Source organism: Ictidomys tridecemlineatus, chromosome X (genome assembly GCF_052094955.1).
Source record: "Ictidomys tridecemlineatus isolate mIctTri1 chromosome X, mIctTri1.hap1, whole genome shotgun sequence".
Lineage (NCBI taxonomy): Eukaryota > Metazoa > Chordata > Mammalia > Rodentia > Sciuridae > Ictidomys > Ictidomys tridecemlineatus.
The window spans coordinates 115,103,189-115,128,572 of NC_135493.1; the positions used below are offsets into that span (position 1 = coordinate 115,103,189).

Genomic DNA, 25,384 nt, shown 5'->3' on the forward strand with positions numbered 1-25,384 from the left:
TTTTCCCAGGGCGGATGCGCCTGCGCTCAGCTGCCTGGGCGGGCTGGGAGGCGCGGGTTGAAAAGTCTCGTTCCAAGTTTGGAGAGAGAGAGAAGAGCGCCTCAGACCTCGATACCCGCGAGCGGGGAAGAGGTGGGAGAGAGGGACGCAGCGTCTGGGGAGCACCCAGGCAGCAAGACGGAGCTCAGGCTTCCAGAGCTAGGAGTGCGTGACGCGCCTGGGAAAAGCAGGAGCGCCAGCAATCGGGCTGCTCTTGGCTAGCGAGAGGAGTCCGAGGAGGCAACGAGGGGCGAACGACCCGACGCAAGATGGCGAGTAAAGAGAGTAAGAGGCCCTGCGGGGCGGCGCGCGCCGTGGCTGCGGGGGGCGGCGGGCGCGAGAGGCCGCTGCACGCGCCGGCGAAAGGCGCGAATTGGCGTGAGGAGCAGGGGGCGGGGCCGGGCGCGAGACTGGGCGCGCGCCTCGAGGGGCCTGCGCGGGACGGGGCCGCCATACGGAGGGCTCCGAGCACTTCCGGAGCCGGGCATGGGGACGAAGACTAGGCCCCCCTCTTTCCGCCTCCCCCCCAGGCTTCGCTCCCTTCGGCGCTCTGGGCCTCGGGGCGGAGGCGGTCACCGCTGGGAAACGAGCGCGGCGGCTCCTTCCGCGCGTGCTCGTAGTCCGTCTTGGGGTCGCGGCCCTTATCCGGGGGGTTGTGGAGTCCGCCGGCCTATAGCTGCCAGAGATGGCGTTGTGTGAGCTGGGGCCTCTCCTGGAGGGGGATCCAGGAAGCGGGCCTATGGGTTTCTGCTACACGTGGATTTGTCCTTCCGAGTGGGTTGTGGAGCCCCCTGTACATACAGGTCGTCATCTTAGAACAGGTGTGAACAGCTGTAACATGCTAAACAATCTCGCAGTCCGTGCAATTAATGACCCAATTTGGTGTATGCCGTACGTATTGATCTCGAAAGTGGAAAAAAATGAGCTTCCTGGTTATTATTCTCTCCACATTGTGAAAGAGCAGTTAGTTGTTCGTGTCCACGTTATAGGTAAAAGGAAGAAGATAAGGTGTGGCCATCTCGAGGTGACCTCTAGTATTTGTGTATGGATTTGACTTCCATTCCTCTCAGCCACTTAATCGTGTGGGCTTTCTCCAAATTTCAGTGTTTGAAGATACTGTGGAGGAGCGTGTCATCAATGAAGAATATAAAATCTGGAAGAAGAATACACCGTTTCTGTATGACCTGGTTATGACCCATGCTCTTCAGTGGCCTAGTCTTACGGTTCAGTGGCTTCCTGAAGTGACTAAGTAAGGGTTTCTGGCAACTTTTGTTTTGCATAAATTTAACTGTCCTTTTGAATTTCCTTGTTTGGGCATTTTATACATAGAACATAAGCATACCCTTGGATAAGGTGGCAGGTGGTTTTTATTTTCAAAACTCTGTGATTTATTAGATGATTTCTAGCATAAAAGTGGGGTGTGGTAATGGGAGAGAAAACCTGTTGAGAGGAACATCTGAATATGGTTGACATTACTTGGACTTCAGTGATCAGCATCTCCCAATGCATTTCTTTAAAATTATTGAAAAATAGCGTACGTAATGAAAAGGGTTAGGGGTGTAGCTCAGAGGTAGAGCGCTTGCTTGGCATGTGAGCTATGGGGAAAAACAGCATAAAGTGCCCAAATTACAAGCATATGGCTTTCTAAATTTTTGCAAAATGAACACAAGTGTAAATGACACCTAAGGTGAATACATTTTAATTGGCAAACGGAAAAAATTGACAGCAATTAACCAAAAGAAAATGTGTCATTGGTTTATAGCATGAAAGAGTTTAAGAATTGGTGATTTTTATTGAACTCTTAGAATTGGACCAGATAAATTTTATGTTCTGTTATTTGGGTTTAATCTGCATAACAGTACTATGGTGTATGTACATTTTTCTTGGGGCGGGTTTACCTGGAATTGAACTCAGGGCAAGGGCACTCTGAGCCACATCCCTAGCCCTGTTTTGTATTTTATTAGAGACAGGGTCTCCCTGAGTTGCTTAGCTCCTCGCTACATGGCTAAGGCTGCCTCTGCAGCTGCTGGGATTACAGGCATGCGCTACCACACCCAGCTGTTAAGTACCATACCCCAAAACTTACAGCTAGTAAGTGGTTGCTCAGGCTTAGAAACCTTGTTTTACACATCTGAGCCTAAAAACCTCCAGTTTACACTCCGGGCTTAACCAATCCAAACCGGTTGGCTCCAGAATTGAGGCAATGCCAGTATTTGACTACCTTTCTCATAGACTTGCAACTTTTCTAGTAGGAACTTGGACACATACCTTTAAAAGTGTATTGAATTGCGGGGTGTGGTGGCACACCCCTGTTATCCCAGCAACTCTGAGGCATGAGAAGACCAAAAGCTTCAGGCCAGCCTAAACAATTTAGCTAGACCCTGGATCAAAATAAAAAACAAAGGGCTGGACTGTAGCTCAGTGGTAAAGGGCCAGTACAAAAAAAGTATTGAATTTGGCATTGGGGGTGTGGCTCAGTGATAGAGTGCTGGCCTAGCATGTGGGAGGCCCTGGATTCTATTCCCAATGCTGAGGTGGGGAGATATTATTGGTTTGCATATTGTGAACCTATAATTTAATGAGGATTAAATCAGACTCTAATTCAAAAGAGGATTTTACGGCAAGTTATAAAAATAAGAGTAAGCTAATTTTATATAAAATTACTCTTATAATGGCCAGATTCCATATGCAAACGTTGACTTACATACAAATGGGCTTCCATTGGAGTTTTTTGTTTTTTTTTTTTTTTAGAGTGAGAAAGAGAGAATTTTAATATTTACTTTTTAGTTCTTGGCGGATACAACATCTTTGTTGGTATGTGGTGCTGAGGATCGAACCCGGGCCGCACGCATGCCAGGCGAGCGCGCTAGCACTTGAGTCACATCCCTAGCCCCCCATTGGAGTTTTGAAAAATCTAAATGTACATGTACAAATGTGGGAAGTGTCTTGAACTAAATAATGGAAACTTCTAGGCACTGATATTTTGGTGTTGGGCATCATTCCCTGGGCCTTGTGCATGCCATGCTCTGCAGCTGAGCTATACCCCCAGCACCGAGCATTGACTTTTACAACTGCTTGTTTGCTTGCTTGCTCTTTTTTTTTTTTCTTTTTCCCCTTGGGGTACCAGGGATTGAATTCAAGTGTGCTTAACCACTGAGTCACATCGTAAGCCCTTTTTATGTTTTTTAATTTTGAGACAGGGTCTCCCTAAGTTGCTTAGGGCCTTGCTAGGTTCCTGAGACTAGCTTTGAACTTTGGATCCTCCTGCCTCAGCCTCCCAAGCTGCTGAGATTACAGGCCAGTGCCACTATGCCTGGCTTTACAGCTACTTTAGAACAGATTTAAAAATAGATTAAAGTCCATTGCAGTGGTGTAGGCTTGTAATCCTAGCTACCTGGGAGATGGAGGCAGGAGGATTCCAACTCCCGAGGCCAGCAATTTAGTGAGATCCTATCTCAAAAAAGAAAAGAGCTGGGGATGTGGTTCAGTGACTGAGCACCCTTGAGTTCAATCCCCAGACCTGAAGAGGTTGCTGGGGGCTGACTATCTGATACTCAAGAGTATTCAGGTTCTGGTTTGGAAGTTTGTGTGTTTGCCTCTTTTTATCTTCCTGTTAAGAAGATTTAAAATTTGCTAGCAACTTGATTTATCTTTTTTTTTTTTTAATCTTTTTGACCTATTGTACCATAATAGAAAAAAAACAGGGGCTTTGAAGTCAGACACCTGGGTTTGAATTCTGCCCCTACTTATTACCTTTGTGAACTAGGCCAAGTTGTTCAGTCTATCTGTGAGTTGTCGGGTCTGTAAGTGGAGGTATTGATAGTACTGACTGCCTACACTAGAAGTATTCAAATAAAATCTTGCATGTTAAAGTGCCTTCCACAGCATAGGAACATTAAGTGGTGACTATTGATTCTCCCACCCCTTCCTGTTCAAAAATAATTTGTTAAGAGTTGAAATAACTACTTGAATTTCAGTGAAAGGTGTTTATTAAAGTTTTTTTTAAAGTCAATTTTTAACATTTTTTTTAGAAGTAGTTGGACACAATACCTTTATTTTATTTATTTTTATGTGGTGCTGAGGATTCAACCCAGGGCCTCGCATGTGCTAGACGAGCACTCTACCACTGAGCCACAATCCCAGCCCTTTACTGAAGTTTTTTAAATGTGACCTAAAATATGTTGTACTTAAAGAATACTTGGCCTGCATTATCTTTTAAAACTTTATCTGAAATGCTTGGAACCAAAAATATTTGATTTTGGAATATTTGCGTATATATTTAATGAGATACCCTGGGTGGGATCAAATCTGAACGTGAGATTGATTTGTATTTTATATACATGGAGCTGAAGATAATTTTTCTGGCAATATTTTTTGGTACCTGAGATTGAACTAAGGAGCACTCTACTACTGAGCCACATCCTCAGCCCTGTTTTGTATTTTATTTAGAGACAGGGTCTCACTGAGTTGCCGAACACCTTGCTTTTGCTGAGGCTGGATTTGAATTCGGAATTCCTCAGTCTCAGCCTCCCAAGCCCGGCTCTCATTCTTTTTTTTTTTTTTTTTTTTTTTTTTAATGATAGCAAGTTGTTCGCTTGTCTTCTTAGAGTGAATATTGAAGAGATTTTTCCCTATCAACATGCTTAGCTATTACCTGTGGCCCCCCCCCTTTTTTTTGGTACTGGAGATTGAACCAGGGGCACTTAATCCTTGTGCTACATCCCCAGCCCTTTTTATGTTTTACTTTGAGACGGGGTCTCCCTAAGTTGCTGAGGCCAGCTTTGAATTTGTAATCATACTGCCTCAGCCTCGTGAGCTGCTGGAATTACAGGCGAGTGCCACCATGCCCAGCTATACTCCCTTTATCTTTTTTTGTGGGGTGGGGTATTGGGGATTGAACTCAGAGAGGTATTCAACCACTGAGCCACATCCCCAGCCCTATTTTGTATTTTATTTCGAGTTGCTTAGCACCTTGCTTTTGCGAGGCTGGCTTTGAAATCACGATCTGCCTGCCTCAGCCTCCAGAACTGCTGGGATTATAGGCATGGGTCAAAGCACAGGGCTACTCCCTTCTTCTTAAGGGCACCAAGAATTCTATTTATGGATATAGCTTTTGTCACTAGTTCCTTATTGATGGGTGTGTAGGTTGTTTTCAGTCTTTTGCTTCTCAAACAGTGCTGCTGAGAATAATCTTTTAAAAGAGCACATTTTTCTGATTATTGGGTGAATTTTCTAGTGGCAGTTACTGGGTCAAAGGATTCTAGTACTCAAGATAGATAAGACCTTTTACCATCAGTGCTTCTGCAAACCTTTAAGGTATGTCCAGTATTAGAGAAAAATCATATCATTTTGATGATTTTAGGAAGGTAAGCTGTGTTTTAATAATAGAGGTGAAAAGGTTTGTAGTAAAAAGAAAAATTACTTATGATAAGTCAGGAGAAACTAGAATAATTGAGTAAAGAGGAATCTTTTAAAATCCTTCAGTCCACTTGAGACAGTGCTCCTTAGGTCCAATGATAAACTAGCCTATCTAGCTGACACTTTTACCTGTTGGTCTTAGTTTTCCTGCTTAAAATAACTTTTGTTATTTTCTCTCCTCTCCCAATAAGTCATTTATGTCAGCCCTAACATTGCTCTGTGGTGCCTATTGTCAAACATTCCTATTTCTTTTCAAATGTTTCTTAGGAGTTCTATATCTCCCTTTCATTTTAAACTGGCATTCCTTGTAAAGGTTTCATTTTGTCCAAGTCCTCCTAAAGTACTTTGTTTAGAACCTGATATTCTAAGTGTGTTTTGCCAGTTAAAAATAAATAGGCTTATGCACATTACCATCCCCCCCATATAATGACTATATAAGATGGAATTAATTACCTTTGTTGATAGTCACATCATATTCTTGGCCTACTGTGCATGCATCAACTAAGTTCCATGTTGTTTGCCACCCCTCCCCCCAAACAGATTGGTATTGCTTAGCCATGGCTACCTCTTTTGTTTTTGGTGTTGTGTGTGTTCTTTTTTTTTACCATAAGCCACATCATAACTTGGTAAAATTACATTTTGTAGTTCTTAACCTATTACTAACTTACAGGCCTAGATGTAATCTCCAAACTTTTTTTAAAAAACTGTTTCCTTGTACAACTGAAATTAAGGACAGTAACTGGCTTGTCTAGTATTGGGGCCTAGAACCGTTGAAAGTTGCTATTCTAGATAATACAAATGGAAATATATTATTGGTAGATACCAATGGAAAAAATCACTGCTTGGACCAAGGTGCCAAGAGGCACTGGCAAGTTCTTCATCTTTAAGGTAAGTTTCCATAGAACAAGATAACAAAAACCTCTAGGTAAAACTGATAGAACTATAGGCATCATAAACACAAATGAGGGTTTTTTGACATCATACCATTTGCATTTATACTCTGTTTTTTGGGTGAAGAAAGCAATTGTATGTTGCTAATTTTAGTATGACTTAGGATTTACACCCAGTTTTACTACTCAACACTTTATTTTTTCTATTCTGCCTTGTTTCTTATTCGGAAATCAGAAACATTTAGTACATTAAAATAGGACTATAGGCAGGAAATCAGGATATAGGGGATCAGTGATGGACTACTATGTAGATATTTATTGTGGTTTACTGAGTTGAAACTGCCTTTCCCAGAATGATGCTCTAAAAAAAGGTGGTATTCACCTTGACATTTGAGGAAGAGAAGGATGATTCTTTAAAAAAGAAGCAAGCCCAGTGCTATGGTGCAAGCCTGTGATCCCAGCAACTTGGGAGGCTAAGGCAGGAGGGTTGCAAGTTTGAGGCCAGCCTTAGCAATTTTAGCCAGTTCCTAAACATCTTATGGAGTCCTTGTCTCAAAATAAGGAAAAAAGAAAGAAAAGGAAAAAGAAACAAGTCCTCTGCTTGTTGTGGTTAGACTATTTCTTGCTAGGTATGGTGGCGCATGCCTGATAGGGAGGCTGAGACAGGAGGATCTTGAGTTCAAAGCCAGTCTCAGCAAAAAGCGAGGCACTAAACAACTCACTGTAGATCCTGTCTCTAAATAAAATACAAAAAGTAGGTCTGGGGATGTGGCTCAGTGGTTGAGTGCCCCTGAGTCCTACGCTTAATCCCCAGGACCCAAATAAATAAGTAAAAGACTATTTCTTTACATTTGCAAATGTGGGGATTGTAAAGTTGATGTAGGGGGGGGATGGAAGTACTTAGTGGATGTTTAGTGTATGTTCATTAAAGAAATTTTAATGTATTTTGTGGGAACTAGACTGAATTTCTTAGCAACTGAAGATTTCCTGTAGGATTAGTGTGATTAATTCTCTTTCTTGAACAGACCGGAAGGAAAAGATTATGCCCTTCATTGGCTAGTGTTGGGCACTCATACATCTGATGAGCAGAATCATCTGGTGGTGGCTCGAGTTCATATTCCAAATGATGATGCACAATTTGATGCTTCCCATTGTGACAGTGACAAGGGTGGTAGGTATAACATATTCTAATATTGTTGTCAAAGAGAGTTGTGCCTCTTTCAAAACATGCTATTAAAAATTTATACTATCAGATTTTGTCTCAGCATTGTAATTTATATGACTTTATCCTATACAACCTAGCAAGCCAGATGTTGGTTTGTGGGAAATTGGTTAAACACATTATGGTATGTTTGAAATAATATTCATCAATTAATAAGAGTAAGAAAAATTTACATACACTGGTATGGAATGTTATCTACGATAATAAAATGAATAACTGCTATGTATTATTATACTATGTTGGTGAAAGTAATGTGTTGATATGCGTACTGAAAAAAATCAGGCGTATATACCAAAGAGTTAAAAGTGATGTTCTTTTTGTAGGGGGAGAGACACAGTAGTGGCAGGTTTAATTTGGGATTCTTATAACCTTTTTTTAAAAGGAATGATTTTTTTTTTTTTTTTTGTGCTAGGGTTCTAACACAGGGGTCAGCTGTACTAGGTACACACTGTAACTTTTGCCCCTAACTTTTTTTTTGTTTTTAACAACACTTCCCTGTTTTGATATTCCCACAACCACCTAAAGTTTGATAATTTTGCTGGAAGTACTCAGAAACCTCAATAGCACATTATACTTACTGCTGAAGTTTGTTACAGTAAAGAATACAGAACAAAAGCAGCAGGAACAAGATATGCATTGGTGAGTTCAAGGAGGTCTGGCACAAGTTTCATCCAAGGCCACACCACACAGGATATGTTTTCTTTTTGGCAGCAAGCTATAGGGACATGTGTGGAATATCTCTGTCCGAGGAAGGCTATTTAGGTCTTGGTCTGTGGCTTTCTTGGAGGGCTGGTTGCATACGCATATCCTGCTGGCAACCAGCCATTACAACTAAAGGTCAGGACCCCGGTAATGAAAGCAAGTGCATATCATCAATCTTGACATTTGTGCAAAGTGTCCCTGACAAACTGGTACATCATGGTTCATTGCTCCAGGTGTACACCAAAAAAAAAACATCAATCTATCAATTACATAGAGAACATTCTGAGGTCCATGTTCCCAGGAGTTGGCCAAGGGTCAGTAATGGTCCTTGTGTCCCTCAGAGGTGTCCCTCAGGTGTGATGGCTAAGTAACCAAACCTGTTGGGTTAATTCTTCGATGCCCCAGACTTTTTATCATATAACATTTTTAAAATATTTCTTTATGACTATTATTGGGCATAAAGTATTACATTATCTAGTATATTGAAATTGCTGGGTTGTGTGGCATATTCGTTGTCAACTTAAAAGATTTTGTTCTTTTAAGTTTTTACCCAGAATGATTTACCCAGGTTGTCTCTCAATTTATAATTCATTCTCGTACACCCTCTGATGGATTATTTTGTAAACAGCTAAAATCAGAAATTTTAATGTAGCTTTTACCCATGGAATACTTACTGGCTTTCAGTTTAATCATTTGTCTTAGCCAGGCATGGTGGCACATACCTGTAATTGCAGCTATTCGAGAGGCCAAGACAAGAGGATTGCAAGTCCAAGGCCAGCCTGGGTAACCTAGAGAGACCTTGTCTCAAAATAAAAGGTCTGGAGGTGAAGCTTGGGATAGAGATTTAGCTTGTGTTAAACCTTAGGTTCAAGCCCTAGTAATGTTTTTTTTTTTTAAAAAAAAGCCTCTGTGTATAACATGTGGATCTATTCAATTATTAAAGTTATATTTCCAGTTACTGCATTTTAACAAATGACAAGTAATTCCAATTAACATCTTTATTTTCAATCATTATTTTTTAAATGGATATTATAATCATTGACAGTTTTTTAAAGCATGTTTATTGTTGTGGAAATCAAAGCTCTGTATTAAAAGAAAAACATACCTGAACACCTAAATTTATTTTATTTTTATATATATATATATTTTTGAGACAGTCTTCTCTGTAGCCCAGGCTGATCTTTAACACGTGAGCTCAGGGGATCCTCCTGAGTGGCTTCCTGATTGGCTAGATATGCACCAATGTGTCCAGCTCTAATTTTTTTAAAGGAGAGTTGTTTTAAATAGGAATTGAGAGCCAGGCATGGTGGCACACACCTGTAATTCCAGTGACTAAAGAGTCTGAGACAGGAGCATCACCAAATGTAAGGCCAACCTCAGCGACTTAATGAGGCCTTAAGCAACTTAGGCCCCATCTCAAAATTTAAAAAAGGGGGGGGGTGGCTGGGGACGTAGCTCAGTGAACGGGGGCAAAAAAGAATTGGGAGACCTGAAAGTCTTTGTAGCAGGAAGATTGAAGCCACTGGAGTCCGTGGCGATGAGATGTTGAAAGTCAGGAAGGAGGGACGTCTTTGGAGCAGAGACACAGGAGGTAGAGATGGGGTTCATTGAATTCTCTTAATGGAGTTTCAAACTCCTAGGCTCAAGCAATTGTGCCTCAGCTTCCTGCATAGCTGGATTATGGGCGTGTATCACCATATCTATAAGTAGAAGGGGATAGTCAGGAAGGTTGAAGGACATTTTTTTCCATTGACTGGGTGGAAGAGCTTTGGAGTAGTTGCCACTGAAGTAGCAAGCTGTGTTTGCCTCAGAGACAAATCACTAGATGCTGATATTAAGATGTAGGAGCCAATGTTTATAAAGCATTCTCATAGCAAGAGCTGGCTAGCCAGGCACAATGATGCGCACCTGAAATCCCAGCTACTCAGGAGCCTAAGAGTAATTGCAAGTTCAAGGCCAACCTGTGTAACTTAGAAAGACCCTGTCTCAAAATTAAATGTGAAAACAAGGACTGGGAATGTAGTTCTGGGGCAGAACAGTCCTGGGTTCAATCTCCAATGCCAATGGGAAAAAAAAGAGAGAAGGAGAACTGGCTAGAACTGAGAAATGGCTTACTCCTTTTGTTTTTTTTTCCCCAGGCCCCTGTCACACACACGCCCCCACCCCCACCCCGTTGGGGTACCGGGGATTGAATTCAGAGGTACTCACCCACTGAGCCATGTCCCCAGCTCTGTTTTGCATTATATTTATAGACAAGGTCTCACTGAGTTGCTTAGCACTATGCTTTAGATGAGGCTGGCTTTGAACTTGGAATCCTCCTGTCTCAGCCTCCTGAGGCGTGGGGATTACGGGTGTGCGCCACCACACCCAGCTGCCTTTCTCACTTCTTAACTGCATGATTCCATTAGACATTTGAGTTAGTGGTCCTTGACCCAAGACACAGGGTAAGCTAAAAAAGAATGTGCAAAGAAGCAATAACACCAGTCAGAAAGAAATATCGAAATTGTAATATAAAGCCTGCTAACTTTTGAAGTGTCAGCATGGAATTCAAGTTTTTATCTAGGAGCACAAAAAAGAAAATGTTCTTGTTATGCTTTATCTGCTTAGATGTCCTTTACTTGTATTCTTTCTGCTAACATCTTGCTACTTTTCAGAAGTTATCTTATTTTTTTATGCAGTTTTGTTACTTTACAAGGCCTTTTTCATGACTAACACTATAGTTCTATTTAAGTACTAGATGGAGAAATTCACATGCTTTTAAAAAATATTTTAACTTTATTTTTTATGTGGTGCTGAGGATCAAACCTATTGCCTCATACGTGCTAGGCAAGTGCTCTGCCACGGAGCCACAACCCCAGCCCTACCCCCTTGTTTTAATTTTGGCACTGCACATGTAGATGAACCACATATATGTATGTGTCTTAAGGACAAGTGGGGATTAGTCAACATGGGTTTCTGATGTGAGAATGTTTCTGCCTTTAGATTGATTGAGTGTTCACATTCAGGTAAAACCTTTCCTGTTTTCTTTTTTGATTTAGTGTATTGTTATATGAAATAACATTTTGACATTCATAAGTGCCTATGACATTTTGCTCCATTTCAGTTTTGTTTTGATGAATTAACGGTTCCAAATGAGTTAAATTTGAATTTAAAAACTGTTGGCCTGTTTAATATGTAGTTATTTAAAATTTTTGTGAATAACTATATAGTCTTCACAATTGAAAGAGGGTAGTTTTAATTGTTTTAAATCCAAGGTGGAACTGAATTAACTTACATCAGGCAGCTAGTGATATTTTCCAGTGCAAATGAACTTTCATAATAAATTCAAGTAGCAAGTAGATGCATATTTTTGGGTTTTCTCTGTCTCATCAGTTTGCACTATAGTATTTTGTCATGGTAAAATCTGTTGGGTTGATTAAATAGAGACTTATGAGTTTTAATCCTAAGTATGTGTTTATTTCTCTCTATGCACATTAGAATTTGGTGGCTTTGGTTCTGTAACCGGGAAAATTGAATGTGAAATTAAAATTAATCATGAAGGAGAAGTAAACCGTGCTCGTTACATGCCACAGAACCCTCACATCATTGCTACAAAAACACCATCTTCTGATGTGTTGGTTTTTGACTATACAAAACATCCTGCTAAACCAGGTAAGTAATAACAAGGCCAGGCCATTACTTGAGCATTTTTCTTGATTCAGAATGGTAATGATTCAGAATGGTAATGTTTTTAAGATCAAAGTATTATGCTCTACAGTATAAGGTTAAAAATTGTTTGAAGGTCCTGTAACCATCCTGAAGTTTGGTGATATGCCAAAAGGACCTAATAGCAAGTTATACTTACATCTAAGGTTTACTATGACAAAGGATCCAGAGCAAGGCAGGAATAAAAAGATACACAAGAGGTGAAGTTCAGTGATCAAGGGCTTCTGAGTCCTTCCTCTCTGGGGCCACAAAGAACATGATTTTTCTTAGCAGCAAACCCCAATAACATATGTTAAATGACTGTGCCCAAGGAAGCCTGTTTGAGCCTCAGAGTCTGGGGATTTTAATGGAGGTCTAGGCATATCGTGTTCTGTGACTGGCCATGGTAATGAAAATTCAGGACCCCAACAGTTAAGCCAGATACATCATGAATTCTTGCTTAACAATCCTACAAATCTTGACGAGTCACTACAGCATGCCCCAGTGCTCTGGGTATACACAACTTTATCACATTGACATAAAGAACTCTCCAAAGGTCACATTCTCAGGACTTAGCCAAGGGTCATTCGTGGTTGCAGGGTACCATAGAGACATTCGAGGACTGAGTAACCAGACCTGCTGTGTTAGAAGTATTTCTAAAAATTGACTCAGGTGCAAGGAGTGGGGTGTGGGTGTTGCCACTACACAAATTTATGGGCTGGGTATACTACTTTTCAGTATTTCCATGTTGGAGATAGTATCATATCAGGTAAGAAACTAGCCATTTAATTAACTGTCATGAGGCTCAGTTTGCATAGAATATTTAATATGAAGCAAGAGAGTAAATTTTCAAAGCAATTCCAGGTCAGACCAAGTCCTTGTTTATATGGAATTGTTATTATGGTTCATGATCAAAAGAGCAAGAATTTGTTCTCACCACTTATAATAAGTAGATAATAATAATGTGTTGTTTTTTGGTTTTGTTTTTGTTTTTTTTTTTGGTAGACCCAAGTGGAGAATGTAATCCTGATCTTAGGTTAAGAGGTCACCAAAAGGAAGGATATGGTCTATCCTGGAATTCAAATTTGAGTGGACATCTCCTAAGTGCATCTGATGACCATGTGAGAAATATATTCTTATCTGCTTATGTACAGACACCTTTATACTGAAGGATTTTTTTTTTTTTTTTTTGGTGGAGCTGTGGTGAAGGATCACCTTTTTATAGATAAAAAGATTTCCTAAAATAACACGTATTATAACATTTCCCAGATGTTAAAGCATTGGTTTTCAGACATGAGCCTTAGGACTTCATAATCCCACCACCACTCAGACAGTGACTTGCTAGCTGGTCCGAACTCCTGGGTACACACTGGCTAGTTCTTTTTTCTTTTTTCACTCCTGGGGATTAAACTCAGACCCTGACACATGCTACTCTACTACTAAGTTGAATCCCCAACCCCTTGCAAAGCTCTTTTTTAAAAAAATATTTTTAGATGTTGATGGACCTATATTTATTCATTTATTTATATATGGTGCCGAGAATCAAACCCAATGCCTCACACATGCTAGGCAAGCACTGTACCACTGAGCCACAACCCCCAGCAAAGCTCTTTTGAACTAGCCTTAGAATGGAGGAAAAATGGGAAGATCTCCTATTCTTTAAAAGAGGACCTCTAGGCCTTTATGATGGAAATTCTATTAGACATTTACAGGGTGGGATTAATGTAAGTATATTTAAAAGTTGTGTAACCATTGACACTAATTTTCTGTATCTATACTATGGTGTATTCTGTCTCCCAGCCCTGTTTGGTCTATTTTGAGTGATATGACCTTTTTTGTGCCAGTTTTGTGTGGATGTGCTTTCTTTTTCTTGGGTAATTATCTAGGAGTGGAATTGCTGGTTCTTATGGTAACACTATGTTTAACTTGGAAGAACTGCCAGACTTTTCCAGAATTGCTGCCCATTTTATATTTCCACCAACAACATATAAATGTCCCCTTTCTCAACATCCTTGCCAATACTTGGCTTTTGTTATTCTTTATTTATTTTTGTATGTGGTACCGAGGATTGAACTCAGTGCCTCATGCATGCAAGGCAAGCACTCAACCACTGAACTGTAACCCCAGCCGCCCCCCCCCCCTTTTTTTTTGTTGGTGGTGGTGGTGCTGGAGATTGAACCCAGAGCCTTGTGCATGTGAGGCAAGCACTCTACCAACTGAGCTATATCCCCAGACCCTATACTTTTTATTTTTAGTCGTCCCAGTAGATATGAAGTAGTATCTCATTTTGGTTTTGATTTGCATTTCTCTGATGACTAATTATATTGAACATCTTTTCTTATGCTTATTGGCCATTTGTATCTCTCTTTTGGACAAAATGTTTTCAAATCCTTTTTTTTTTTTGTACTGGGGATTGAACCCAGAGGTACTTAGCACTGAGCAACATCCTCATCCCATTTTTATTTCTTATTTTGAGGCAGGATCTCACTAAGTTGCTGAGGCTGGCCTCTGACTTGCCATCCTCCTGCCTCCAGAGTCACTGAGATTACAGGTGTATGCCACAACACCCAGCTATAAAAGCTACTTTTTAATAATTAAAAGTATCACTCAAATGCAAAGTGATCTCGATAGTTTATTGTAGATCAATGTTTTATAGCATTCTGAACACTAACAGCCCCCATATCTTTTCTGGTGGATCCCTGACAATAGGCAAAATGCATTTGGTATGATTCCAAGTAAGAGTTAAATTTCTGAGGCTTCTCAAAGTTCATATAACTTGGCCATAGTTAGTGTTTTGTGTCAGCTTCAGGAGAGCAGGTTCTTTGCCACCTTCCTTAATACATCCCTGTGCCTAGAATGGCCTGTCATGTGTCAGACCTTTATATTTTTGTTGATCACCATTTTTCTCAAGCTGTTTTAAATATCAAAAATAGAGAATTGCCTCAAGTCAAGAGTTTTTAGTTTCATGCACCCAAAACCAACTATGACTTTTTCAGCAGAAAAGGAATTTATCTAAAGAGCATTGGGTAGGGTAGCTCACAGAATTGCTGAAATAGCTAGAGAATGAGGTTTAGAAAGAGAGGTGAGGCCAGATCCATACTCTAAATCATACCAGTAAGATCTCACTCTTGCTACCCTGGAAAGTGGCAGTTGATTTCCCCAAACCCATATCATCAGAACAGTGTCTTCATTGCTGTTCAAAGTCCTGGGGGACTAATGGCACCTGTGTCACATTCTTCCAGAAAAGCCACAAACAAGAATCTGCCTTAGTTTTCTGAAAGTAAGTTCTACTGCTTCCCTCTTAAGTGTATGTGGGGCAGTTCCCCAAATAGGAAAAGTCAGCCAAGTCAGTAATCTAATAACTAGTACCTTTTAAAGATACTGGACTGAGAATTTTTAGTAATAATAATAGTTGTCAATTACCAAGGGCTCCCCAAGTGCTTCACATAGTGTTAATCTTCATAGGCTCTTTCTGTTTTGGGGGTTAGGAATTGAACTCAGGGTTGCTTAACCACTGAGCCACATCCCCAATCTTTTCTAATTTTTATTTTATGAGAGGGTTCAGATTACCTAGGGCCTCATTAAGTTGCTGAAGGTGTCTTTGAAATTTCAGTCCCCCTGCCTCAGCCTCCCACGTCTCTGGGATTACAGGCATGTGCTACCACACCTGGCTTCCCAGGCTCTTTCTGAGGTAGGAAGCAGGAGTGGATGATAGGAGCTTTCTACACATTCCTTTTTCTTTGGTATATATAAATTATATGCTAGAGTACTCTAGTCTAGGTAACAGCAGAGACTAAGGCACATGTATTATGTAAAGAAATGTTTTTGTGGGGCTTGGGTTGTATCTCAGTGGTAGAGCACTTGCCTTGCATGCATGAGGCACTGGGTTCGATCCTCAGCACCACATAAAGATGAATAAAGAAAGATGTTGTGTCCATCTACAACTAAAAAAAATTTTTTAAAAATGTTTTTGTTAACTTGGAAAATACCTATGACTGGGAAACAGCTTTGTTACAGCAACCCTTTTATAAAAGAAGGTGGATTAAGAGGTTGGGGGCATAGCACAGTGGTAAAGCAATTACCTAGCATGCATGATTCTCAGCACTACAAACCAAAACAATAAAAGCAGTTTAAAAAGATGAAGAAATTAAACTTAAAAAATAAATAAAATGAAATTTAAAAGATGAGATGCTGGATGCAGTGGCATGCACCAGTAATCCCAGAGACCCTGGAGGCTGAGGAAGGAGGATCTTAAGTTCAAGGCCAGCCTCAGCAACTTAGTAAGGCCCTAAGCAACTTCGTTTCTGTCTGTAAATAAAAAATTTATAAAAGGCCGGGGATGGGCCAGCACAGTGGCTTACGCCTATAATCTCAGTAGCTTGGGAAGCTGAGCAGGAGGATCGTGAGTTCAAAGCCAGTCTCAGCAATTTAGCAAGGCCCTAAGCAACTCAGTGAGATCCTGTCTCTAAATTTTAAAAAAATATATATAAATGGCTGGGGATGTGGTTTGGAGGTTAAGCACCTCTGGGTTCAATCCCCAGTGCCAAAAGAGAGAGCATGCATGCAATAGCAATAAGGCCTGCAGAGCTAGGTATTATACACCTGTAATCCCAGTTACACAGGAGGCTGAATTAAGAGGAGAATCACAATTTGGAGGTCAATTTGGGCAACCGTGCAAGACCTTATCTAAAAAAATCAAAAGGGATAGACATGGTTCAGAGGTAGTACACCCCTGGGTTCAATAACCAGTACAATTAAAAGAAAGAAAAAGAGATGAGGCCAATACCAGTATCAATAGAATTATACCTTAAAGGAATTACTTCTTAGGCTGGGGACTCGGTATGATAGTACTTGTGTAGCAGATGCTGAGGTGATAGTTCCCCAGCACTGCAGAAAGAAAAAAAAATTACTTCCTATTTTAAACCATCAAGTGTGAATCATTGCCTTATAGCTTCAAATTTTTTTTTTTAAAGAGAGAGGGGAGAGAGAGAGAGAATTTTTTTTTTTAATATTTATTTTTTAGTACTCGGCGGACACAACATCTTTGTTGGTATGTGGTGCTGAGGATCGAACCCGGGCCGCACGCATGCCAGGCGAGCGCGCTACCGCTTGAGCCACATCCCCAGCCCCTCAAATATTTTTTATAAAAACTGAATACATTGCTCCTTGTGATGAAATGTCAAGAGAAAACCTTGATCATAAAGACACGGAATTTTGGGGCTCTTCTGATCTTTAAGGCCTGAGGAAGGCCCCATGACTTCTCCACTGTCACAACTCTTGATGCCTATGGTTGTTTCTGCCTAGAAGTGAAAAACTTGTCCAAAAAGCTTTATTTTTTGAGAGTCATGTTTTAGTTTTAATTCTCAATCTTCCAATCCTAGTAGGAATTTTTAAGATGTGCACTCCTGCTCAACAGAACCATGTTCCTGGCTCTGATTTGTTGTGCCATTGCCATGAGTTGTAAATACTTGAATGTACATAGATAGAAACTACAACTTAAGTGTCCATTCCTTGCCTGCTATCATACTTAGCGCCCCCACCCCCAAAATCTAGTTTCTTTTCACTCAAACTCACATGGATTCTGCACCAACACACTCTTCTGTTTGTTTATTACCTCTCTCTTATGTGCATTTCTAACTTTTATTAAGTAAATTTTGGTTTTAGTGAAGATTTTTAAGTAAGATGTTAACCTTTAGAATCATTGTCTTATAGCTTTTCATTCCCTCTTTCTCCCTCAGACTGTCTGCCTGTGGGATATAAATGCAGGACCAAAGGAAGGCAAAATTGTGGATGCTAAAGCAATCTTTACTGGCCACTCAGCTGTTGTAGAGGATGTGGCCTGGCATCTCCTGCATGAGTCATTGTTTGGATCTGTCGCTGATGATCAGAAACTTATGATGTAAGATGGAAAGATCAGTGGGACCTTGATAAGTGATCTGAATGACCATTAGTGATTGTGGTAGACTGATTTGGGTCCTTTTTTTTTAAGTTTTAGGTGAGGTACAATAGATAATACAATGAATTACATGTCTATAATTGCCTTTTTAATAAGGTTTGCTGTTCAATATGAACAAATAGCTTTTTGTTTAAAAATGAAAGATAGTGTGAAAGAAAATGCTTATAGTAGTATTAACACTACAAAAACATATATTAAAATTGGGACCCAGAATTACTTCAGTTGGAGGTCCGAGGAGAGAGTGATTCTGTGAGGGTTGTGGCCACAGGGCTGAATTCGACCACCTAGAATACCTTTATTTTATTTTATTTTATTTTTGGTAAGGGGCACAGTACTGGAGTTTGAACCCAAAGACTCACACATGATAGGAAAGTGCTTTTACCATTCATCTCTATCCTCAGTCCTAGAATACTGCTTGTCTCATGAACTGCTGTCATGAACTGAGACAAATATGGTAAAATACTGAAATTTGACAAGGCCAGTTGTATGTATCAAATTGTTATTCTCTACAGTCTTATTTTGTGTGTGCTTGAAATAGTAATTAAGTCAGGAATCTAATAAAAGAAGATCCAGAAATAATAGCTCTAGGTTTAGAATGTGTGGTCAAAATCCAGATTGCCAGCTCTATGTAATGGTGTCTTTGCTCAGGATTGAGCAAATCTTATAGCAGAGTGGAATGGCTTTGACTGGATCCAGCATGAATGTGTGAGAGGTTTGGGAGGCTCAGCATACTCCTCACGTGCTGTATGCCTTATACCTTTGTGTTTTAGATGGGACACCAGGTCCAATACCACTTCTAAACCGAGCCATTTGGTGGATGCGCATACCGCCGAGGTCAACTGCCTCTCCTTCAATCCCTACAGCGAGTTCATTCTAGCAACCGGCTCTGCGGATAAGGTTTTAAAGTTTTTGTGTATTTGGTGTTTACAAAACTCAGTTGTTCTGTACATTAATCAGATATTTGAAAGGTCTTATGTAAAGCACAGAAATGAATTCACTTCTTTATTTTTTTAGACTGTAGCTTTGTGGGATCTGCGTAACTTAAAGTTAAAACTCCATACCTTCGAATCTCATAAGGATGAAATTTTCCAGGTATGTGATAGTTTTTTGATGTCTGTATGTCAGGTTTTAGTGTTTGCATGCTTTGTAACATAAAAGTTTTCATTTTTTTCTTTTATATGGTGGGCGTGAGATACTTTCTCTTTTCAAAGCCACTTGATTCCACTGTATAATTATGTACACAAGTGGGAAATAACTGGGAGATTTTTTTACAGGCCCTTAGTTCAGAAGTAGAAGAAAAAGGCTTGCAAGCAGGATTGGTTTAAAATGTGAAATCTGCTGGGTGCAGTGGTTCATGCCTGTAATCCCAGCAGCTTGGGAGGCTGAGATAGGAGGATCCCAGATTCAAAGCCAGCCTCATCAACAGGGAGGCGCTAAGCAACTCAGTGAGACCCTGTCTCTAAATAAAATACAAAATAGGGCTGGGGAGTTGGATCAGTGGTTGAGTGCCCCTGAGTTCAATCCCTGGTACCAAAAAAATGTGAAATCTAAGGATTTTCAGTTAGGTGTACTGGTATGGCAGGTCCAGTAGTAAAAAAAAAAAATATTATATACATGGTTAAACATAGAGATTTCCATAGCATACACTTTGTTGAAAAATTTTAAGGCTTTTGGGGTGCTTCTGTAACTGAACAAGTTTAATGGGGCCCCCTAGCTGTGTTCTCAGTACTAAGGAAAGGCTGGGACAGGATGCAAGGGCTCTAGTCCAAGAAGTGGAAACATCATGAGATGGGAAAATACTCTGGATTAGAACAATAGCCACAAAACCAGGAACAGAGTGTCCTTTAAATACATTTTCAAAATATCTATTTGTTAGGTCCACTGGTCTCCACATAATGAAACTATTCTGGCTTCAAGTGGTACTGATCGCCGCCTGAATGTGTGGGATTTAAGGTAATTTAGAATCTGGTGACAGGATACTGCATGACTGTGCTAATGTGGCAGGTTACAAAGTAACTTTTAAGTACTTTCCTGGTCTATAAAATAGAAGCAAAATCAGCAATTTATGATAAAATAAATTTCTGTGAGTCATGTTTGATATCAGCCATGAAGTGGTATTTTTAAAATTTTCTTTTAGTTGTAGTTGGACACAGTACCTTTTATTTTATTATTTTTATGTGGTGCTGAGCATCGAACCCAGCGCCTTGCATATGCTAGGTGAGTGCTCTACTGCTGAGCTACAATCCCAGCCTGTGCATCCAGATAATTTTATAAAACACTCTTACTATGGAAAGGAATAAAGGTGAGAGATAATCATTTCTCATTGGATTTCACAGTACACCAGCAAGGCTGTTCTTACAGTTCTGCCATTTTGCTCTTTGGTGCTTTTTTTTTTTTTTTAATTTAGGATCAAAGCCTGGGCTCCACTCATGCCAGATGAGCACTCTACTGCTGAGCCCACAACCCCAGCCCCTCTTCTGTGCTTTTTATTGACTCATTCCACAGATACGAGCTCCCAATGTAGGTTGTATAACCACTTGGGGAAACCTTTGTGAAGGAGACAGGGACAACCCTTGCTATCCAGAGCTTATGTTCTCTTGGGGCTCATTGTATAATTTCTCCAGTTTTTAAAGTTTCTTGACTTCAGAGTTGCTTTTTTCTTGACTTCAGAGTTACTTTCCTAAGAAATTTAGGCTGAACTCCATGTATATATGTCAAAATATACTCTACACATATCTAAAAAGAACAATTGAAATTTAAAACGGGGGGCTGGGGATATATAGCTCAGTTGGTAGAGTACTTGTCTTGCGTGCACAAGCCCCTGGATTCAATCCCCAGTACCATTTTTACACCATTTTATATGTTTCATAATGTTTTGTTGCTGATATCTTTAGACAGATCTGAAGTACTGATGTGTAATGTATTTCGCTCCTAGAATGCAAAAGATGTTAAGAATTCTGGCCATCCAGGCACTTGCTTGTAATCCTAGCACCTTGGGAGGCTGAGGCAGGAAGATGGCAAGTTCAAAGCCAGCCTCAGCAACTTAGCAAGGCCCTATCTCAAAATAGATTAAAAGGGCTGGAGATGTAACTCAGTGGTAAAGCGCCCTTGGCTTCAGTCCCCATACAAAAAGAAGAATAAAGGGTTTAAGACCATAAAGAATGTGCATTCTTTGCTTGTAGATTTTTAAAACGTGTTTCACCTTTTAATTCTAATGTAGAGTCAAGTTTATTTTGAACAATTCCTCATTCTGCGACTTCAATTATGAATAGCTCTTACCTATTTCCTGAAAGTAAACATTCTACCCTCCCACCAAAAATTAATATAAAATCCCTAATTGAGAGGGAGTGAGTGGTGTGTGCATGCTTTAAGATGAATTTTCTGGGCTGATACTGGTTTCATGTATATTTATGCTAAAAAATTTTCAATAATGAAAGCATTATGTTCTTTCTTAATAGTAAAATTGGAGAAGAACAATCAGCAGAAGATGCAGAAGATGGGCCTCCAGAACTCTTGGTATGCATTAGCTTTCTTATACAAAATGTTATATACAGATTGGATTATTTGTCTTTTATCCATTTATCTCTAGGGTGAGTCACAATTTCAGGGGCTGGGATTGTAGCTCAATGGTAAAGCGCTCGCCTAGAACATTTGAGGCCTTGGGTTTAATCCTCAGCACCACATACAAATAAATAAAACAAAGGTATTGTGTCCAACTGCAGCTTAAAAAAATATTTTAAAAAAAGAATGAGTCTACAACTTCAAATTCTTGCTCTTGCAGATGATTTCAAAATGGAAGTCCTAAAGGTTATAGCCATTGAGCTTTGACATTTATTGAAAATAGTAAATAGAGGCCAGTAGGTTTTTATGAATATTTCAATGACATAGCAGTTTGAGCTCATGTAAAATAGTGTATGGTAATTTCTCAATGGTTTAAAGTATATTTTCTAACAGTTTTTTGGGAGGGATAATACCCCTGCTTTCCAGTTAGAAATACTTAATACTTTCTAAAAGTATGGAAAAATTTTCCTATGATGTATTGCCAGACTTAGCCATGGTACTTTGCCCTTGCTCTGAATTCAACATTTTTCTCCTCCGGTCATTTGGCAGATAATCATTCATCACTCTGTAGCATATGTTTTATTCAGCTATTAAGCCAGTACTAATTTTTTGTATACTTGTGCTTCAACTTTGAAAAGTTAAAGCCCTTGAGAGTAAGCCTGACATACAGAAGATGCTCACTAAGTCCCAACTTATACCAATATCCTTAGCCCCTTTTCCTCCTCAACTAGCTGGTCCCCATGCCCTGGGATTCTGGGCAGAAATCAGCAAAGCACCAGAATAAGCCTCAGATGAACCAGTATATTTAGTGTTTGTACCACTGCTATATAAAAAAGAGTATTTCTCAATAAATAAATTCCCTGGCCTGAGGGTAGCATCTAAATGCTTTATTCTATATGCGGTGACTTATTCTGAAAAGTCTTTTTTTTTTTAAGATATTGTCTTGAAAGAGCATTGTTCCCAATTATTTTTGTTTAGCAATTTTCACTTATATGTTTTGGTAACAACTCTATTGAGATAATTCACCTACTGTACAATTCACGTCTATAATGTATACTATTCACTGATTTTTTTATATATTCAGAGTTGTACAAGCACCACAAATCAATTCTAGAACATTTTTGTCCATGAGGAAATAAAACAATATAGCTGTCAACTTCCAATTCTTCCCCTGACCCCCATCTGCTTTTTGTTGGTATAATTTTGGCTACATAAACAAGAATATGGTCTTTTGTGACTGATTACTTAGCATGACCTTTTCAAGGTTTTAGCTTTTTTTTTTTTTTGATACTGAGAAAAGTATATTACTTTGTGTATTATGACTCTGCAACAATTTTTCATGATCTTTTAAAGAAGTCTGCTAGGATTTTGCTCTTCTCAAGAAAGCCTGAATCAAGGGGCACTTAAAAGTGATGGATTGCATAAATACAATTTTAATATAACAGTATCTCTTATATATATTCTAAGCCAGTGGTCTTAAAATATTTTCACTTGTGTACCCCTTGAGTATTTTGAAAAGCTCTTTACCCTTTCACTTATGTGGATAAAATGAATAGGTAAAACAGTAACATTGGATATAACCTAATCAGACAGAGATATCATTGTCAAATTAGTCAATTTAAAAGTTTATCAGGGAAAACTGACTTCCCAGTTCAAAACATTGTATTTATATTTTTATCATTGCAAAGAACTGGTTCCTGTGAATCTTGTTTCAAAGATAATAAAAGGCACATTGCTTTCCCATAATGTTGTCTCTTAAAGGAAATAAGACTTTGTTCCCCTTCAGCATTTTGTAGCAAAGCTATTGTAGTTTAGACCTTGTGAGGGACCCTGGAGTTGGAAAGTGCCAAGAGTTTCTCTCCTTTGGCCTCGGGAAGATTGAGAAGGGTGAGAGCTATGCCTTTATTTTAGTTAAAGAAGAGAGACAGGGAACCGGAGAAGAATCAGGAGACTCTGGCAGGTAGGCTAGTATAGGAAAGGGTATGTGACCTGGCACACTGGAAAAATATCACCTTAAGACATTTGCACCTAACTCTATATGCTGCATTTATGTTCATTGTATTTGGTATGAAAATGGCATTCTGGAAATGATATAGAAATGGTAATATAGAAAAATGTTCTTAGGGGACACATGCCAAAGAATATAGAAGTGAAGCATCCCATCTACAACTTAGATATGCACACTATGCTGAGCCAGTTTGCAAAATATAGCTTATAAGGCCTGTACTGCCTACCCTCTAAACTGGGTCAGTGCCCTTCCAAACAGGAAAGCTGGTGTTTTTTTTTGTTGTCGTTGTTCAGTGGTGCTGGTGATTGATCCCAGGACCTTGTGCATGCTAGGCAAGCTCTCTACCACTGAGCTGCATCTCTAGTGAAAGACTGTTAAAAATTATTTTAAAATCCAAGTATTAGAATCAAAAGGAGAAGGTATGAAACCATGACACTTTTCTTATTAACAGTTCATTCATGGAGGACACACTGCCAAGATTTCGGACTTCAGTTGGAACCCCAATGAGCCTTGGGTCATTTGCTCAGTGTCTGAGGATAATATCATGCAGATATGGCAAATGGTAAGCTGAAATGTTTATTTTCCCTAGTGATGCAATGTAATAGAAACACTTCATATATTTAGGTGCATATTGTACCTAAATATGTACTCATAGGAAGGAAACAGTTTGAAGAACTTTTTCTGCTTTAACAGTGATCTTGGTTCCATAGTGGTACTTTTGTCTGCTACACCTGTCAGGTCAGGAGAAATCTCTGCATGTCTGTATAAGATGCAGATGCAGACACACAAAGCATCTGTTGCTTTGCATTGTTGCTGTATTCTTTGTGCACTGGGGTCTTGGCATTGGCCTCACTGCTATCTGCAGTGTCTGTGTGTCATGGGCATGAAGGATATCAGAGAGAAATGTTGAAATGTTCAAATGATACCAAACTCTATGATGAGGAGTATTAAATATTTGCCATTTCTAAGATGCTGAGTTGTTAATCGAGCCTTTCATAAAAACATCAGGGTCATCACTCTTTAAGTGATACTTAAAAGTGCTTTCAGAAAATACCTTTCATGAACAATGATTAAATAATTCCTTGAGTGGCTAGTTGTGTTTTTGGAATTACCTACTGGTAATTATTCCTTATCAGTCTTTGGAAAACGCAAAAATGGAACTAATCAACAAATTACCATAAAAAATGTCCTGTAATTTCCAACACTAAAACACATTGACAATAAATCCTAAAATTAGGATTGACGGATTAAATTCTATTTTTAGATGATTTTGTGAAACCCTTGGGGAGTTTTACCTGTGAATTTATTTGATTGTTATCCCCAGGCTGAAAATATTTACAATGATGAAGAGTCAGATGTCACAACATCGGAACTGGAGGGACAAGGATCTTAAACCCAAAGTATGAGAAATGTTTCTGTTGAATGTAATGCTACATGAATGCTTGATTTATCAAGCGCCAAAAAGGCATTGTATAGTAGGAAATGTTAAGTGGATGGCTTATGGCGTTCTTTACCTTCTGATTCTGATTCTAGCACTTTCAAGTGAGCTGTTGCGTACTGTATCATATTGTAGCTGTTAGGGAAGAAAAGAATGTTGCTTAAGAAAGAATATCACCATTGTTTTAAAATACAAGTAGCAGGGTACTGCCTTTGATTCAACTGTTTTAAGTCCTCATTTTCTCAAACTAAGTGCTTGCTGTTCCTGAATATGCAAGGATAACTTTTACACTTTTTCCTTCCAACACTTCTTGATTGGCTTTGCAGAAATAAAGTTTTAAAATAAAAATTGTGTCATTCTTTTAGAAGCTTGAGAGTGGGTTCATATGTATGTACATATCCCCTTCTTGAGTAGAAATGGGTAAGGTTGTATCTTTGGGATGTTCTTTAGAATGAAGGCCATTTGG

General features: G+C 39.4%; 1 protein-coding gene across 1 annotated transcript; it reads left to right on the forward strand.

Annotated features, from left to right (window-relative positions):
• Rbbp7 (RB binding protein 7, chromatin remodeling factor) lies at nucleotides 1-25,266 on the forward strand. Its single transcript, XM_005316005.3, has 12 exons — nucleotides 1-324; nucleotides 1,144-1,288; nucleotides 7,373-7,518; nucleotides 11,749-11,922; nucleotides 12,961-13,076; nucleotides 17,694-17,854; nucleotides 18,682-18,808; nucleotides 18,926-19,003; nucleotides 19,788-19,864; nucleotides 21,370-21,427; nucleotides 23,932-24,042; nucleotides 24,805-25,266. Exons 1-12 carry the CDS (start codon nucleotides 309-311, stop codon nucleotides 24,871-24,873), a joined length of 1,278 nt encoding a protein of 425 aa, XP_005316062.1. The 5' UTR covers nucleotides 1-308; the 3' UTR covers nucleotides 24,874-25,266.
• Nucleotides 25,267-25,384: the final 118 nt, after the last annotated feature.

Excerpts from the sequence above, each read along its gene's own strand:
- Rbbp7 (XM_005316005.3), top strand. Across the intron at positions 1,289-7,372 it reads TGGCTTCCTGAAGTGACTAA|ACCGGAAGGAAAAGATTATG; the intron begins GTAAGGGTTTCT and ends TTTCTTGAACAG. Across the intron at positions 21,428-23,931 it reads ATGGGCCTCCAGAACTCTTG|TTCATTCATGGAGGACACAC; the intron begins GTATGCATTAGC and ends TCTTATTAACAG.